This window comes from Leopardus geoffroyi, chromosome X, assembly GCF_018350155.1.
Source record: "Leopardus geoffroyi isolate Oge1 chromosome X, O.geoffroyi_Oge1_pat1.0, whole genome shotgun sequence".
NCBI classification, from domain to species: domain Eukaryota; kingdom Metazoa; phylum Chordata; class Mammalia; order Carnivora; family Felidae; genus Leopardus; species Leopardus geoffroyi.
The window spans coordinates 13,254,214-13,267,453 of NC_059343.1; the positions used below are offsets into that span (position 1 = coordinate 13,254,214).

The following is a 13,240-nucleotide window of genomic DNA, read 5'->3' on the forward strand; positions in this document are numbered from 1 at the left end:
CACTTTGTTTTTATGTTACAGTGTTGTGAATCACTCTGCAAATTGTGTTTTCCTCTTTTTTCAGCTGTCAAGAAGCTCAAAATAAAAATTTGGCTCACCTCCAGCTTGTGTACAAGACCTCAAGGCATGTGTTCTATGGATTCAAGTCACCCATGACTTCATCTTCTTTTTCCTTTCCTACTTTCACTCTCATTTCCCTCCCCATCTTTTATACTTACGAAAGAATGAATAACATGATATAGATCTATACATCTACACACACACGTGTGTTGTGGCATATGGTGTATATGTTTACAAGCAACCTAAATCCCTTTTGAAATAAGAACATGTATAAATAAAATAAATACAGTATTTTTCATCTTTTAAGACTTGAGGTAAGTTAGTTCTTTTGTTTTCTTTCTTTCTTTTTAATGTTTATTTATTTTTGAAAGAGAGAGAGAGAGAGAGGGAGGGGCAGGGAGGGGCAGAGAGGGGGAGACTGAAGATTCCTAGCAGGCTCTGTGCTGACAGCAGAGAACCTGATGTAGGGCTCGAACTCCCGAACTGTGAGATCATGACCTGAGCCGAGGTCAGACACCTAACTGACTGAGCCACCCAGGCGCCCCTTGTTTTCTTAACAAAGATAATTACTGACTTTCCCCCCATACATACTTATACTCAAACAATACAGAAAACCATGAAGTAAAAATACTCCCAAATCTCACCACCCAGGGAAACACATTATTAACATTTCGGTCAATATCCTTCTAAATATCTGTTTATAAACATACAGGCAATTCTACACAAGTGGATTTTTTAATTGAAGTATCACTGACACACAATGTTATATTAGTTTCAGGTGTACAATAGAATGATTTGACAAGTCTATACATTTATGCTATGCTCACCACAAGTCACCATACAGTGCTGTTACAATACCAATGACTATATTCCTATGCTGTACCTTTCATTCCTGTGACTTAATTCATTCCATGACTGAAAGCCTGTACCTCTCACTCCCCTTCACTCCTTTTGCCCATCTCCCACCCCTCCCAAATGGAATTTTAAAAAATGTTTATTTATTTATTTTGAGAGAGAGAGAGAGTGTGTGCACAAGTAGGGGGAAGGGCAGAGAGAGAGGGAGAGAGAGAATCCCAAGTAGGCTCTGCACTGTCAGCACAGAGCCCCACGTGGGGCTGGCCCCCACGAACTGTGAGATCATGACATGAGCCGAAATCACGAGTCAGATGCTTAACCAACTGAGCCACCCAGGCACCCCTGGAATGTTTTTTTGTTTTTTAAGTAAGCTTTACAGCCAACATGGGGTTTGAACTCACAATCTGGAGGTCAAGAGTTGCATATTCTACTGACTTAGCCAGCCAGGAGCCCCTGGAATTTTTATTTTATTTTTAAAAAATTATTTTTTTAAGTTTGTTTATTTATTTAGAGAGAGTGCAAGCAGGAGAGAGGCAGAAAGAGGGAGAGAAAGAATCCCAAGCAGAGCTCTATCTCAAGAAATTTGAGGCCACGACCTGAACGGAAATCAAGAGCTGGCACCTTAACTGACTGAGCCACCCAGGCGCTCCTGGAATTTTTTTTTTTTTTTTTAAAGCTGACTATGCTATGTATATTTTCTAGGTCATATTTTAAAAATGTTGATCATTCTTAGTAGCTGCATGGTGTTCTATTGTACCATAATTTAACTACTGTGCATTTTAACATTCCATTCCCTGAACAGGTTTGAAAAAGCATTACCCACACATTTATTATGCATCTTGCTGGGAATTTTACCTTTAAGAAGGTGAGGCATGGTGGCTGAGACCATCAGCTTTATATAGAATCTGGGTATGAGTTCATTATCTACTGCTCTAGTTTTGAAATCTCAAAGCTGGACTGAGGTGTTCTGCCCATGAAAGAAAATACAGGTACTTTTCCCCAAATTTACAGAAATCATTAAAATTCATAGATGGAATTTCCACAATATTGAAATTTACTCTCAGGTCTATTATTAAATTTTTAGCGTCTGATACCACTGTTTTGTATTCAACTCTAATAAAAAATGGTAAAGGATTTACACAAATTTTCATAATGAGTTAATTATCAGAATTTCATCACGGTCTGTGACTTTCAGCGACTCGGTCCTTAGAGATCTGGTTCCATCAGATGGAAACAGGGAATATTTCTGAGCAAAACTGCACCTCCCGCCCCAATCCTGTCAAGAAAATAAAATCGATTCAGCAAACTCCATTTGTTTAAAAATTTCTATAACGAAACGACTAGCGGAGAAAATAGGATACATTCAACATGTATTAAGTATGGAGAACTGTGTTAGAAGACCGGGCGGTTCAGTCAAGGTGAATAGGACACAGCACCCACCCCGCAGCTCGGGACAGGTAAACAGCTCTGGTAGAAGAGCAGGACTCGGGGCAGGTGTCCCAGCCAGAGACCTCAAATTCTGAAAGCTAGTCCATCTCTCCCGCCGCGAAAGTCACAATTTCCCCTTATCCCTAAATAATTTAGCATCAATTCCGAAGAGGAGCAACAGAAACAAAAACACAACAACGTATGCCCACTCAGCTCCCTCCCAAACACTGCAATATTTCTAAACTTTTCCCTCAGGATAATAAAGAGTACCTTCCGGTACCGATTCATCGATTCCAGAAAACTACAAGTCCCAGTAGGCTGCATGCGCAGCTCAGAGGATAGTCTCCCCGTTTCAGAATGCCGCCTTATGCTCCAATCCTGAGCTGGGTCTGTGAGCCGTGGCCGCGCGGCCTGCTGGGACTTGTAGTCCGCTTCAGAGTCCCTTTTCCTGTCTGCGCAGGCTCGCGCGGCCTGTGTTCGCCCTTCGGCCCTGCAAAAGCCCAGCCCAGGCTTCAATGCTCCCCACCCCCATCCCGCTCCATCCCCTCGGGGGCCAACCTCCTCCGGTCACGTGGCAAGCCTTTCATGCGGCGATTGGCCGTGGGGGTTCAGGGGCGGGGCGCGGGGGCCCTGAAAGGTTCCGTGCCCCTTGTCGGGCCGCTTGTTTGGCTGCTGCCGTCACCTCATGGCGACGCGAGTAGAGGAGGCAGCGCGGGGAAGAGGCGGCGGCGCCGAGGAGGCTATTGAAACCGGACGGGGCGGACGGCGACGCAGCCCGCGGCAGAAGGTCAGTCTGGGAGGCGTCCGCGTTGTTGCCGGCAGGGGAAATGCTCGGGCTAGCTCTTTCGGGGTCCACATCTTCGCTCTCTCCGGTTACCTTTAGCCACGGGACGAACATCCGGCCCTTTTCCCTCCCGGGGGTGACGACAGTGGGAGCAGGTGGGGGGGGGACTGGGACCGGGATGGATGGGGTGGGAGGAAGCGATGGCTGGGGTTTCGAGGCGCGTGGCAGACGCGGGGAGAGGGCAGGGGGCGCAGCCCCGTGTGAGGGGGAGGGGGTGCGAGGCGGGGGCGCACCAGGTGTGACAGCCACGTGCGGCCGGCGCCGGGGAGCCCCGGGCGCCAGGTGTTCCTTCTCCCAGCCCCCGCCCTCGGCGTGTTCTCGGTGATCCCTGTGTTCCCCGCGCTGGGCGCCGCCGTCGGGGGGCTGCCTGGGTCAGTGGCCGGTCCTGCTCTTACCGGGCAGGTGCGCAGGGCGCGCTGCGGGGTGCGCCGGGGCGGCGCGGGCGAGGCTGTTGCGCAGTAAGATAACCGCGCGGGAGCCGGGGTTGCACTGCGCCCCCCTTCCCCCGCCCCCTCTGCGCTCCCCGCCACTGCGCGGGCGGGCGAGCGCCGCGGGGCTGGGAGGACCGTTCGGCTCCCGGCCCTGGGGCTCATCTCTGGGCGCCACCGGCCTGGTTACACGTGGGGCCGGCGATGGGAAGACGATGCTGGAGGACCTGGGTCCCGCAGAGTTGGGGGCAGCATCGCGTGATAGCCGGTCTTCCCATTTTAGCCTCCCTCCTCCTTCTTGCTCTTTATTTCCCCTCCTTTTTTTTCTTTCCTTTTTTCTTTTTTTTTTTTGGGGGGGGGTGAACGGAAACTTGACCGCCTCCCCCACCCTGGCCTTTGGTCTCTGTTAATCTGGGAGGCAGGCTGGACCGTTCCCCTTGCCTTACTTGACTCACGTCAAGGAGTTTTCAGTGTCTCCCTGGATACAGGAAAATCGAGACCTCCAGAATGGGAGAATTCCACTTGTTCTGGAGTCAGTGGGTGGAGTTCGAAAAAGATTGCACAACAAATGGGGTACAGGGCTTTCAGGACCCAGGAGTGGAAATCCGCAGGGTAAGGCGCTGGAAAGGTGAAAACCCTGTCTCTTTTTCCTTACAGTGGAACATATTGAAACGTTCAACCTGTTGGACGTCCTGCTTGATCACTCGGGGTTGTTTAATATTACTTAGTTATGTGTTTGAATACTCTCAAAAATCACCCCTGTGTGAAATTACGAAATATTTTTCTAATGCGAATTTACCATCTTGAAAAAGAACAAAGGTTTGGTTTACATCTGAGCAAAGTGTCAAGAATTGGCTTTGGGGGGCCTGTTTCTAAGGTCAGGTATTTTCATGTCTTTCTGCATAAGGGTGTTACTACTTCTCAGTTACTTCTTTTCCTCTCCCTCTCTTTGTACTGTAAAATAAAGATCCAGTACTTGAAGGAATGAAAGAGAAGCTGTGGACCGAATGTACTCTAGGGATTCAGAACTGTCACTTTGGACACTTCATTTGTTCCCTGAGAGTGGGGAGCCAATCTCAGTGTTTGATTTCATAGGCCTCCCAGGGGAGGACTCCGATTAAAAAGCCACTACAGTTGAGGACATAAGTTCCCTTTTATGCCACTGGGATAAGGACCAGAAGTCTGAATTAGGAACTGAGGTTTAATCAGCTAGCATTTTAAATGACCAAGATAAGAGGTAACGACCCTTTGAGGCAGCACTCTGGGTTACAGCTGGATATGAATAGTCATGTGTGTCTGTACTGTCTCATTTTTGTTTACTTATCTCATGTACCTTTTTTTTTTTTTTTTTTTTTTTTGCTCATGTTTTTCTGGGCATCATTTTTCCTTTTGATTTCCACTTGACTATGACATGGAATTGAAATACATGATTAAATATTAGTTTTTGAATTTTCATTTAAAAAAAACTAGGTGATTGTCTTGTGTCTGCAAAAATCACTTGTTTATGACCCTTAATTTTTTTACTTTCTCTGGGTTATCAACTTGAAAAAAATATTCCTAATTATAACTTCACTTGTACTCTATTTTCAGGAAGCACAAATGATGTTTAACTAATTGGCATGTTTTCAAAATATTGAAAGAATTAAAGGAAAAGTGGTCACTTTGGTTACATTATGGGACTTAAAGTGAAAAACAATTGCAGATGGGCTTTATTGGTTCCTAGTTGTTTGAACCATCTACTTAGTCCTTCACCAGCTCAGTTAATTGTGTCATTGTTTCATAACTACATTCATTGAATAGTCTCTTGAGGTAACTTTTTCTTCGGAAGTTAATACTCGTACATTTCTAGGGATCTCTTGAATTGTCTAAAGTGCTGTCTGACATGATAGTCACTAGCTGCATGTGGTGGTTTAAATATTAATTGAAATTGAATAAAATTAAACATTCCATTCCTCATCCATACTAGCTACATTTCAAGTGTTTAGTAGCCAGTGTGGCTAGTGGCTACCGTATTAGAGCAGATCAAAAGTATTTACATCATGGCACAAAATTGTGTTTGACAACATTGGTCTGAAAAGATAGGATATACGCGGTCATGTATTCCAGGCATTTTTTACCCTCTTCCGTGGGCCTCTTGTCTACGCTTGGCTCCGGAGAGTCCATTCTGCTAGTCTTCTGGCGGTTTTCTCCAGGCATTTTTTAGAACACCAAGATCATTACTTTCTAAATTTCTATATAGTATTTGTTTTAGAAGGTTGAATTTTTAAAAAGTTCATACTCTTTTTGAGCAGTTTTAGGTTACAGAAAAATCGAGCATAAATTACAGAGTTCCCATACATTCCCTCACACAGCCCGTTACCCCTATTATTTACATCTTGCAGTAGTATGGTGCTTTTGTTAGAATTGATGAGTCAATTTTGATACATCACTATTAACTAAAGTCCATAATTTGCATTGGAGTTCATTCTTCGGGTTATACATTCAGAGAGTTTTGACAAATGTATAATGTCATGTATCTACCATTATAGTATTCTATGGAATAGTTTTCACTGCCCTGAAAATCCGCTGTTTATCCCTCCCTCTATTCCCCCCAGACTACTGGCAGCCACTGATCTTTTCACTGTCTCTGTAGTTTTGCATTTTTCCAGAATGTCTAAGGTAGGTTTTTTTTTTTTCCCCAATACTAGATTTTTGCTTGGGAATATTAAAAATTATTTAACTACTGTTAAACTTATTTTTAGGTCAGTAAACCATTTGGAAGGATAAAGATATGTAACCAAGGCTCAAATTAGCAAAATCTTACATCTACATAGTGCCCCATAATTTTTACAGCATATTTGCACATACGTTAACTCTTTCAGCATTACTGGATGCTATGGAGAAGGCTGGGCAGCTGTCGTTGCCCTCATTTAAAGATGACAAACTACTCAGCAAGGTCTAATAATTTGCCCAAGGGATGAAGCTGAGTCTGGAACCCAATACCCTTTCATCTAGACTGTGGTAATAAGTACTGTACTACCAGGTGAATAGTATGGATTTTGGAGTCAAGACTCTTGACTCTCTGCCATTTACTAGCTGTGCAAGCTTGGGTGAGTTTCTCAATCTTTCTGAGCCTCCATTGCATCATCTGTAAAGTGATGATGATGCTAACACCTACCATATAGGATTGTTGTGAAGAGTAACAGTTGATGGAGAGTGTTCAGCACAGTCCTGGGACTGGGCATGTAGAATTTTATTTGATCTGGCAGGGAGAATATATGAAAGATCCATTCCTCTTGCTTTTAGTGTGCTATTAATTTTGTAAATCCATCTTCCAACCTTTGTATTCTCTCTTCCCAGAATCTTTCTGTGATAGATGAAATGAGGAAAAGTCCAGTCAGGGTGTAGCAAGAGTGTGGGGTAGGAAGAAACCATTTCACTATTTTGTTTTTTCTCCCCAGTTGTGGATTTGAATTTCCACTCTTTTGGCACAGAGATTAAATAATAAGAATCGAAGTGATCTTCTATTGACAACGTTGTTGTCTGTCATCAAACTTCGGTAAATTTCGTTTTCAAGGGGAACCAAAGAGGCAGCAGTAATGAGAGCAGACCAGATATAACACATTCCTTTACTAATACCATGTTTTTAGATCTTAATATGCCACATTTGTTTACTATGTTACTGGAAGATGTTTTGTATATTATGTGTTTCATTTATATCGGTCTTGACTAGAGAATTTTTTTTCTCAATTGAAGTATAGTTTACACACAATGTTACATTAGTTTCAGGTGTACAACTTAGTGATTCAGCAAGTCTGTACTTGATGTTGTGTTCACCACAAGTGAAGCTACCTTCTGTCACCATACAGTGATGTTATAATACCTTTGACTGTATTCCTTATGCTGTACCTTTCATTCCGGTGACGTATTCATTCCATAACTAGAAGCTTGTACCTCTCACTCCCCTTCACCCATTTTGCCCATTCCCCCCCCCCCCCCCCCCCCGGCAGTCCTCAGGTCTCTGTATTTATGGATATGTTCGTGCTTTTTGTTAATTTATTTTTTTTTAGATTCCACATACAATGAAGTCATGGTATTTGTCTTTGACTTCACTTACATAATGCCCTCTAGCGCCATATAGTTGATTAGAGAAATTTTATGGAGGAATGTATATGTCAAATCTAGATGTCATGAAACAGGGTGTGTATGATTTGCTTTTGTGTGGGATTCTTCACAGAAGGATTCACTATAATAGATTTTTCAATAGATGTTCTGTTCAGATTTTAACACTTTACAGAGAGGTGTGTTTCAAAGGAAAGAAATTTGAGTCCTCACTGTTTCCTATTTTGTATTTACTATCCTAGTAAGGATATCCTGGGTAAGTGCAGTGTGCTAGGCACTTAAAATGTGCTTCCATTCTAGTGTCTGCAGAGTAGGTGGTATCCCCAGGTGTATAGATACGACATCTGAGGCTCAGTCAAAAAACAAAAAAACTTGCTTAAATAACATAGCTCAGAGTTGGTGAAGTTGGCCCAGCGTTGATATATAATTGTGCAACTGATAGGCCCTACTGCATGGACAATTTCTGCTTACCTAGCAAGTTTTAGTCTAATATCCCAAAGAAACTCCTTTACCTTTTCCTCCCCTTCCCAGTCCTTTTCCCTTCCCTCAATTCTTTTTTGCTTGGTTCTAAATTAATTATCAGTAACTTTCAGTTAGTATAACAGATGTGACAGTATTTTAAATGTATAAAGTAACATAAAAATTTAATGTAGTATTCATTAGCATTGAGAATTAGCTATGTTTAAATTTTTCCCAAGTGGAGCATTTCCAGAAGAGAATAAGTATAGGTCAGGTGACCCTTTAAGGATTTGAACCCTGAAAGTATATTTTTATGATTCAGTTTATTTCCTAGTTGAAACTCTCTTGGTACTTATAACTACTTAAATTTTATTACTTGAAAGAAAAGATAAATACAATGGCCAGTGTTGTCTTCCTGTGCTATCAAAATATTTTTTTCAAAATAATTTCCTTAGCATTTATTGCTCAGGGTGTTGATTTGCATTGTGTTTCATTACCAAAATGTCCCCAGAACGCCCCCCATTATCCTCAACTTCCCATTCTACAGTCTGCCATAAGTAATATTGCTAAACTAGCACTTTTCCACTTTTTTTCACCTCTCCTTTCAGAAAGGTCAGTGTAGAATAGTTTGGCGAGGAAGATGTGCCAGTAGCTTAGAAGCATATTTTGCTAAGGATTTTATGGATCCATGTGTGGGCCATATTAAGAGTGAGAATGGAGGCATTTTGCATAATTTGCAAATGCATCTTTATTCAGATATTATTATAACAGTTGTGTGTGCTACAGTTTATGTTGATTAATCTTCTTACAACTCTAGAAGGTAGATAATTGTACATCCCTAGTTTACAGATAAGGAAACTGAGAGGTTGACCAATCTCGTGGCTACATGGGAAACAGTAAGTGGTATATTCAAAGGTCAGGCTTTTGGGGGGCTGAAGTTGTTACCCATATGCCATGTGTCTTGTGTTTTCAGCGCATTTCTCGATATTAAATACAAACATCCACCTTGTTAAATGTAAGCAAAACTTGGTGGTGGGTGAAAAGAGAAATAATTTTTGCTAAATGAAAACAGATTATAAAGGGTGGGTCGGATCTTTGGGGGTATAGAAAAGCTATTGAAATCTAGGAAGTTTTGAGGGGAGTTTTGAGCCTTACAGGTTTCATAGCTTTTGTTTCATGGTCGGCTTTAAGATAAATGATAAAGAATGCGTTAATTCCCCGCAGAAACACCTCTAAATGTAATTTGGACAAATGAAAAGAGGGTTTAGAAAGTCCTTTTTTTAAAAAACCTATCTTTTTTTTTTTTTAAATGTTTATTTTGAAAGAGAATGACTGCGCACACATGAGCAGGGGAGTGGCAGAGAGAGAGGGAGGGAGAGAGAATCCCAAGCAGGCTCTGTGCTCAGCACAGATCTCACAAACTGTGAGATCATGACATGAGCCGAAATCAAGAGTCTGGTGCTTAACCGACTGAGCCACCCAGGCTCCCCTAAATTACCTGTCTTAAAGTCCACACAACACAGTGTTAACAAAGAACTAAAGTGGTCTGGGTAAGTAGGACAGGAAAAAAGAGATAGCTTGATGTTCAGAGGTGCATCATAGTTGGTAAATGTGGAGCTGGTGAAGTGTGACTTCATGAAATTGGGATGGGGTGTTCCATTTAGGTAACTCCTAAAAGTAGGAGATCATTTTACATCTCAGGAGTCTGTGCCTTGAGGATGCTAATTTTGTGACCCAGGCCCTTCTCCTCTGCAAAATCGGTCAAGTCCAAGCATATTTCAGTAGCTTTGGGCATTAAAATTTTTGGGTTTCCTGATACTTTTGCTGCCTAGATAGGTGTTTAAGTTAATGCAGGTATCTCTCAGATTGCAGATTATCATTGGGTTACAGTTTTAGAGCTAGAAGTGATTTTACAGATCAGAGTCTAGCACCTTTTATTTTTTATAAAATAAATAGCCATAGAAGTTACATGTGAAATCTAATGCCATCATCCTTGTTTTAAAAGGCAAATGATGTGCACATTCTAATATAGATGTTAGCACCTACCACTGGAGATGGTAACACTACTGCCAGGGAGGCCATAAGGCTACAGAAGCTGTGTCGCAACTAGACCTTTTCCGGATCTGTTTGCTCACTCTTGGCTTCTTCACCAGTGGGGGAAATCAGGTTCCTTCATCCTAACTTCAGCATTGGTTTCCCTCTTTCTCATTTACTATTAATGCCTCCATGTGCTCCCCGTCCTCCAAACATACTGCAACAGATCATCCTGGAGCCTTTTGCTGCCAAAAATTAAGAGTTGGGACAACTAGCCCTTACTGCCTCCAATTTTTATCCCTCCTCAGAACTCTCATTTCTCTGGCTTTACTTATGTTTTAATTTATTCATTATTTGGGTAACTACTTTATTGAGGTATAACTCACATACCATACAATTCACCCACTTAAATGATACAGTTCAGTGATTTTTAGTGTATTCACAGAGTTGTGTGACCATCACCACATTTATTTTATTTTTTGAATTGGGAAGTGTTCCCCCCCCCTTTTTTTTTTTAATACTTATTTTTGAGAGAGAGCAAGCAGGGGAGGGGCAGAGAGAGGGGGACAGAGGATATGAAGCAGGTTCCATGCTGACAGCATCGCAGGGCTCGAACTCATGAACCATGAGCTCATGACCTGAGCTAAAGTTGGATGCTTAACTGACTGCACCACCCACGTGCCTCAACATACTAATTTTTGTTTTAATGTTTTTTTAAATTTATTTTTGAGAGTGTGAGCAGTCGGGGGGGGGGACAGAGGATCCGAAGCAGGCCCCACGCTGACAGCAGGGAGCCCATGTGGGGCTTGAACTCAGGAACCATGAGTTCATGACCTGAGCCAAAGTCGGACACTCAACCTACTGAGCCACCCACATGCGTGCCCCCCCCCCCACGTTTATTTTTTAATATAACCTTGGAAGAACGTATTCTCTGGAATGATACAGAGAAAACTAAGAATTCAGTCTCTGCTTTCCAAGCCCTAGGTTCATGACCGAACACAAACTAGCTAAAATTGCCTTATCAAGTGAGCCTATTTGTTCATCATACCTGTCTGTAAGACAGTTCTGAGGATTAAATGAGGAGAAGCGTACCAAGTACTGTTGGAGAGGTTTCTGAATGAGCCAGAGGAAATGGCACTCCTCTCCCTGTTCACACTAGGTCCTGGGGCCATATTCTCTAAAGATGGATCTGTTTGGTTAAGGGTGCCAAGATAATGACCTCCCTTAGACCATGGTTTGGCCAAGCTGGCCTTTTAGTCTGTCTCTCTTCCTGTTCTGCCACAGCCAGGGCAGCAGTTCTCAAACTTTTTGGTTTCAGAATCTTTTTTGAGAACCCCAAGGTGCTTTTGTTTTTGTGGGTTACAGCTAGTATTTCACATATTAGATATTAAAACAAATTTTAAATTATTATTCATTTAAAATGAACTAATGTCGTACCAGTTATCTATTGTTGTATAACTTAGTGCTTGAAACAACATTTATGATCTCACTGTTTCTATAGGTCAGGGGTGTGGGTGTGGCTTAGCTGGGTCCTCTGCTTTAGGGTCTTGTGGACTATTGTCATCTGAAGGCTTGATGGGGATGGATCCATGTCCTAGTTCACTCATTGCAATTGTTGGTAGGATTCAATTCCTCATGAGCTGTTGGCTCGAGGCCTCCCTTGGTTCCTTGCCACATGGGCCTTTCCATCTGTATCTCACAACATGGCTGCTGGTTTCATCAGAATGAGCAAGAATGTCAGCACAAGAGAAGGAAGTTGCAGTCTTCTCTCACATAACCATACAAGTGACATCCCCTCACTTTTGCCAGATTCTTCATTAGAAGTTAGTCACTAGGTCTAGCCGCATTCGAGGGGAGGGGATTATACAAGGTTGTGAATATGAGGAGGATCACTGGGATCATTGGGAACCATGTCAGAAGCTGCCTACCACATATTAACCTAATGTTTTTTGAAAATTAAAAATTATTGATTTTCCAAAGTAAAAGAACAGACTCCTAAATACAGAGAACAAACTGGTGTTGCCAGAGGGGATGTGGGTGGGGTAATGGGTGAAATAGATCAAGGGAATTAAAGTGAGAAGAATGGCATTCTTCTCTGCCCCTCCCCCACTCATGCTTTCTCTCTCTCTGTCTCAAAAATAAACATTAAAAAAAATTGGTTTACCAAATTGTGTTGATTTTCCAAATGTTGACACATTTTGTTATATAATGTCAAAATCCTGTTAATATCACCCCTGATGTCCTCCGCAGAGTCTTTTTTTAACAATGTTATATTAGTTTCAGGTGTACAGCATAGTGATTTAATAATTCTATACATTACTTAGTGCTTATGACCTTAAGTGTAGCCTCCATATGTCACCGTACCGTGTTACTACAATGTTATTGACTACATTCCCTATGTTGTACAGTAAAGTCTTAAGTATTGGGAAGCTGTCAAACTTATGGTAGCAGATAGTTTTCAGAAATTCTAAATTTTGCTTAAAAACTCAATTGTTATCATTGGCAATAAATACTGTCAGTTGTTTGCCTTGAAGTAACAAGCTCAGTGTATATATTTTGGAGACTCCATCTGCCAAATACCCAAGTCTGAATAAACAAGCACAGGTTGGTTATCTTTAAAAAAAAAAAAAAAAAAAAAAGGTGATGAAAAAAGCTGCTGGTTGGGCTTATAATTCAAGCAACCGCATTAGTGGTTTTCTTCAAGATCTGCTCATGCTTTGGTGTGCAGCAGAAGTGCTTTATGTGTACTTTATGTGTTGTCACACAGAGATAAAAAGATGTGTAGCCATTGGTTGAGATTTAATAAAAATTCGTAATTTTTACTGCTTCCTCAAGGGCATTTTTACTCGCCCCCCCCCCCCCCCCCCAACTTTGAGTACACAGTGTTGAAGAAAATGATGACTTAAGAGTTTGATGCCGCTACGTTGACTTTGTTCTAAGAAGGCAGCACTGGTATTCTTTACTGCTTTTGTACCATTAGTGCAAATGTTAACACCAAAAGACAAATAATATCTCCGTATTACTATGAAAA

The 13,240-nt window shown here is 42.0% G+C and overlaps 1 protein-coding gene across 3 annotated transcripts in view; it reads left to right on the forward strand.

Annotated features, from left to right (window-relative positions):
* The first annotated feature begins 2,972 nt into the window (after nt 1–2,972).
* TXLNG (taxilin gamma) overlaps nt 2,973–13,240 on the forward strand; it is a 54,952-nt gene continuing 44,684 nt past the window's right edge. The window contains exon 1 of one of the 3 annotated variants that reach the window (XM_045472415.1): nt 2,973–3,130. In XM_045472415.1, the coding sequence (XP_045328371.1) occupies nt 3,029–3,130 (102 nt within the window). In that variant the 5' untranslated portion in view covers nt 2,973–3,028. The remainder of the gene's footprint in view (nt 3,131–13,240) is intronic. The other 2 variants (XM_045472416.1, XM_045472414.1) reach the window with 2 other exon arrangements.